General features: G+C 41.3%; 1 protein-coding gene across 1 annotated transcript; it reads left to right on the top strand.

Moving 5' to 3' along the window:
- Window positions 1–1,889: 1,889 nt before the first annotated feature.
- LOC136323164 (keratin-associated protein 13-1-like) lies at window positions 1,890–2,682 on the top strand. The gene has a single exon (XM_066254979.1). The coding sequence runs from the start codon at window positions 1,940–1,942 to the stop codon at window positions 2,423–2,425; it is 486 nt and encodes a 161-aa protein (XP_066111076.1). The 5' UTR covers window positions 1,890–1,939; the 3' UTR covers window positions 2,426–2,682.
- Window positions 2,683–5,322: the final 2,640 nt, after the last annotated feature.

Genomic DNA, 5,322 nt, shown 5'->3' with positions numbered 1-5,322 from the left:
GTCTGTATGTGCATGCTGAGAACATACAGAGGGGAGCTTAAAGTCATCCCTCTTAGTAAATCCCAAGCATATAGAATAGTATTATTAACTATAATTATCATAGTTTACAAAAGATCTCCAAAATTTATTCATTGTGCATAACTGGAATGTTATACCCTTTGATCAACATCAAGATAATTTTAAAGAATTTGTGTTTGAAAATAGAAAAAAAAATGGAAGGAATATTGTCACTGTATTGTATCCATGAGACACTTTACTTACTTGCTGAGTCACAAAACAAGGAGAAATAAATTGTGGTCTTCAAGAACAGAAAATAAAGGACTCAACAAGTAACTATTTGAACTGAATGCATTCATTTCTCTCTCAGTCCTCTTCTTTCTATGTGGTCTATGTTATGTTACATTTTAAATTTCTATAAATTTTTAACATTACTGTTGTAAGTTTACAACAGATTTATAATAAAATATTGCCATCAACCATAATTACACATTTCCTTCAGTCTGGAATATTACTTAACTGGCTGTATTTTATCATCTAGTATTTCATGAATGAATTTGGAAAGCAGCTAGTTAAACTCTAAGAATATGATAAATTGATCAAACTTTTTCTATTTAGAAAATTAAATTTAATGGAGTGACATTGATCAATACAGGTACATAGGTTTCAGGTAAACATCTCTATAGCATTTGAACTGTTGATTGCATTGTATTCCCATCACCTATCGATCAAACTTTAAAAGAAAAAGAAAATGTTGACTCTATTGCTAAGGAGAGGCAAAAAGGATAACAAAGCAAGAAAAGCAAAAAGGAAAACCAAACTTAAAAACAGAAATGAAAAGATGGTAGGAGAAGGGAGAAAAGAGGTGGAGAAAGAGAAAAAGAGGTAGAGAGATAAAGAGAGGGAGAGAACTGGAGAAGAAACTTCTCATTTAGGCAGGAAAAATTCAGAAGGTTATTAGAATATTGTGCAATGAAAAACTAGAGCCATTGTAAGGGGATATATTCATAAATATGGATGATGAAAAGAACAGAATATCCAATTTCATGAAACAAACAAATTTTGAAAAGTTTTAATTCTAAAAATAGTGGGCTCAAACAGACCATAACTTAAGAACTCAGTAGAAGGAAAGGCTGAGCCTTCTGAGCCATCTCTCTGCTCCCTTCCAATGACCACCTCCAGTGGGCTGGTATCCCCTCTCGGCTGTGTAGAGATGGGCCAACGCTGATCTTACATGAGATTGTTTCAATTGAGCCATTTTTTGACACCTGGCAAGAAATTTTTCCATGTCTAGTCATCCCTCTAAATCTCTGTTTTCTCTATTTTTGGTCTCTCCACATGGATGAGAGGCACACAGTGTGTCTACAGTATTTGGTGCATTAGCTTTCTATTGCTGCCATAACAAATTGACACAAAGTCAAATAAATGGTGACACAATAGATCATTCTCAGGAAGGCTTCCATCCCAGGGAAAATTGTGTGTTTCAGCTAATGTATCAGAAGGGAATGGATATTACCTCATCTACCCCTTGAAAAAGATTATTCACCAGCAAAAGCTGGTGGGTACGCGGGATACAGACACAAGTAGCGTCAGCCGGAGGAAAGCTTGCTTGGCCATGACACCTTCTTGCTCATGATGGGATGTGCATTAATGTAAAACAGTCATAGCATTTCTGACATAACAGTTCATTGGCTTTGGTTGTAACAACAGAATTATAACATCCATAAACGCAATATGTGAAAAAGTATTCAAATGTAACTGCAATTACAGAGGTGATTATTGAGTGACACATATGCATAAGAGCAAATCCAATGTAGGAACCATAATCCCCTAGTGTGCCACACCCATGGCTGAGAGTATATAAACAGTCCAGTACAGGAGGTGACATTCAAACTCAGTCTCTTCTCGCCGATACTCAGCTGAACTCACGTCTCCCGTCAACATGTCCCACAGCTGCTGCTCTGGAAACCTCTCTTCCCACTCCCATGGAGGCTACCGCCGCTACCCAGGCTCCTCCTGCGGCTCTTCCTACCCCAGCAACCTGGTCTACAGCACTGACCTCTGCTCCCCCAGCTCCTGTCTGCAGGGCTCCTCTCTCTACAGTGGCTGCCAGGAGACCTGCTGGGAGCCCACCAACTGCCAGACGTCCTGCTCCAGCCCAAGGACCCCCACGCTCTGCCATCCCCGCTGGACAACCTACCCTGGGTATCTGGGCTATGGGTCAGGCAGCAGCTGCTCCCTGGGCTATGGATCCAGAGGATTCTGCCCCCTGAGCTGTGGGTCCAATGTCTGCAGACCCCTTGGTTATGGGGTCTGTGGCTTCCCTTCCCAAAGTTATGGGTCCCAATTCTGCCGTCCAACCTACTTGGCCTCCAAGAGCTGCCAATCAGCGTGTTACAGACCAACCTGTGGATCTGGCTTCTATTGATCAACTTGTATTGGTTTTAGATTCTTTCAAGCAGTGAGGTCAAAGTCCACTGAGTATAGCCATCGTTTTTATTGTCACCAATTATCACTATTATTTTATCCTTAAACCATCAGCTTCTTGCATCAGCAACATTAGACCCTGAAATTAATCAATAACCCCCAAATTAAGTCCTAATATCTGTACTATTGTTAAAATATATACTATTGCATTTTCATTGAAGAATAATTGAAAAGTTTTAATTTAATAAATTTATGTAATCTGGCTCACAAATGTATTGTCTATCGTATTATTAATACTACTTTGTCCCCTTTTTGCCTGTAGTTTTTGTATTCAACTACGTGGATGATTTAAGTAATGATCAATATGACTTTAAAACTGGATTTGAGCACAATACAATTTGACAGATTTGAGTGAATTTCTGTTGGTAATGAACATGTTCCCTACTAGAAGGAGTCATTTTCTGTGGGTCCATATTTTGCATTTTGCAGTACCAGTGACATTTGCCTGAGAATGGGAGACATGCATTTCTGTTGCTAAGGGAACACAAGAAATTGGTACATAAACCAGAACTGCAGAAAACAAAAATATTATGTAATTATAAGGTGAGGTGACACATAGACAAAAGCTCACCTAAAAGTCAGGTATCTGAGCATAGATTTTCCAGCCGAGCAGCTTCAAGGACAGATGTCTAGCTCTTTGTTGGTTCACGTTGTTGCCATAATCCCCACCTCCCACAGGCGCAGCATTCCTGAGCCTCCTCTGTGTACGCCTGTAAGGTGGTGGGGAGTGCCTGAGGAAAGAAGGGTGGGATGACCTCCTGATGCTTCTCCAAGGCTTCACCTGAAACAAACTAAGAGTGACACACCTGAGCCGTGTTGAGCATTGCTACTCTTTGCCTGAACCCCTCCCTCAAAGCAGAGGTGAGGTCAAGCCCTCGGGCACAGATAGTTCATTTGGCACACGATTCCAGAAAGCAGGCATGGAAGACCCTGGAAGTTATAGCAATCAAGTAGGAAAATCTCCTACAAGGGTATATTTCTCAGTTGATATTCAAGTGGACAATTGAGAGTCTAGCATTCAAGGCCTTTGAGGAATTACACAACGACCCCTGGGATTGTCCGCCGCACAGCCTGATTAACAGGGAGAAGTAGCTGTCTCCCGGTGGGGAGATGTTGTCTCCGATGTGTGTGAATGTCCCAGGACATCATAATGGTTCAAAAGAGCCACAGTGGGCTCCTTTTGTTCTGCAGCTGGGACATCTGAGAAGCCCAGGTGGGAAATGGGAGGAAAGGTATGAGTGCTGGAGGGGGTGCTCGCTGTGCAGAGAGGTAGAAGGTGGCTTGAGACTGTTCAACACAGCTGCTCCGGGTCACAGGCAAGAGCCCAAGGGTGTGACAGGGGCACTGGGCATCAGACATACTACTTCCATTTAATATTCCGACATGCCTGTGAGAAAGACAAGCAGTATGTCCTGTAGACCATTCTGGACATGAGGGAATGAAAAGTCCTAACGGATTAGGAGTTTACAAACCAAAGACCTAGTAGAATCAACCTTTGGTTGTTCTTTCCTGAGTTATTTACTTATTTATTAATATATGAAACTCCTTGTTTAACCAGAGTCCCGAGAACTTTCCATTCTGCAGGAAGTGCTTTACCTGAATAGGCTGCAGCTCCCTCTGGACCTTGTATTTTTTGTTTTTATTTATTAGCCTCATTAGTAGTTTCCATAATAAAGAGAAAAATGAATACAGATTTAGAGTCTAGGAGAGGGTCACTAAAATGAGGGGGACCAATTTCTCTCGAAAACAGTGGCATTAAGTATAATACCTAATAATAGATGGATAATAGATCATCGATACAGAGAGAAATATCTGAGCACCTCTCAGAAAGGTATCACTGTAATTCCTGAGTGCTGTGACAAATTCTGTGTTATTCCTTTAATTATCATTATCAGTGCCACAATGCACTTCCTTCCTCAGCATGAAGCACTGTGAACAAGAAAAGTTAGAAAAATACTCTCTCCTGCCCACACATACACAAATTCAACACCAGCAGCCAAAACATTGGAGATGTCAGCTTCTTGTTAAAGATTTAAAGATAAAATAGAGACGATCAAAATGATTCTTATGTGATGTGACAGAATTCTTATGTTCATTTAGAGCAGGGGTCCCCAAACTACGGCCCGCGGGCCACATGCGGCCCCCTGAGGCCATTTATCCGGCCCCCATTGCACTTCTGGAAGGGTACCTCTTTCATTGGTGGTCAGTGAGAGGAGCATAGTTCCCAATGAAATATTGGTCAGTTTGTTGATTTAAATTTACTTATTCTTTATTTTAAATATTGTATTTGTTCCCGTTTTGTTTTTTTTACTTTAAAATAAGATATGTGCAGTGCGCATAGGAATTTGTTCATAGTTTTTTTTATAGTCCGGCCCTCCAATGGTCTAAGGGACAGTGAACTGGCCCCCTGTGTAAAAAGTTTGGGGACCTCTGATTTAGAGGAAGCCCTTTCTGTCTTCTCACTGGTGTATCTGAATTGCCAGCATCCCTACTCTCGTACTTGGGGACCCTTGTTCAGTACAATAGAGTGACTTGAACACAGCACTGTGATAGGCTGACAGTGGACATGATAACCCCAGAGCTACTCTGACTAAGGGTTGGGACTGGGGACAGAGTGGAGACGCTGGACAAAGGTTGATTCATGTCCCAGGTGGATCAGGGCAGGAACTGATGATGTAATCACACTCCTAACACAGCATGCAACTCAAAACTTAATAAATTGTTTATTTCCAAATTTTCCATATAATGTTTTTGGACCATGGGTGACTATAGGTATCTCAAACCATAAGGGAGACTACTTGCTGGGAAGGGTCATCAAGAAGACGTGTTCACTGTTTG

This window comes from Saccopteryx bilineata, chromosome 2 (genome assembly GCF_036850765.1).
Source record: "Saccopteryx bilineata isolate mSacBil1 chromosome 2, mSacBil1_pri_phased_curated, whole genome shotgun sequence".
NCBI classification, from domain to species: Eukaryota; Metazoa; Chordata; class Mammalia; order Chiroptera; family Emballonuridae; genus Saccopteryx; species Saccopteryx bilineata.
This window is presented reverse-complemented; position numbering and strand designations above follow the sequence as displayed.

Excerpts from the sequence above, each read along its gene's own strand:
- LOC136323164 (XM_066254979.1), top strand. The coding sequence starts at position 1,940 with ATGTCCCACAGCTGCTGCTCTGGAAACCTCTCTTCCCACTCCCATGGA.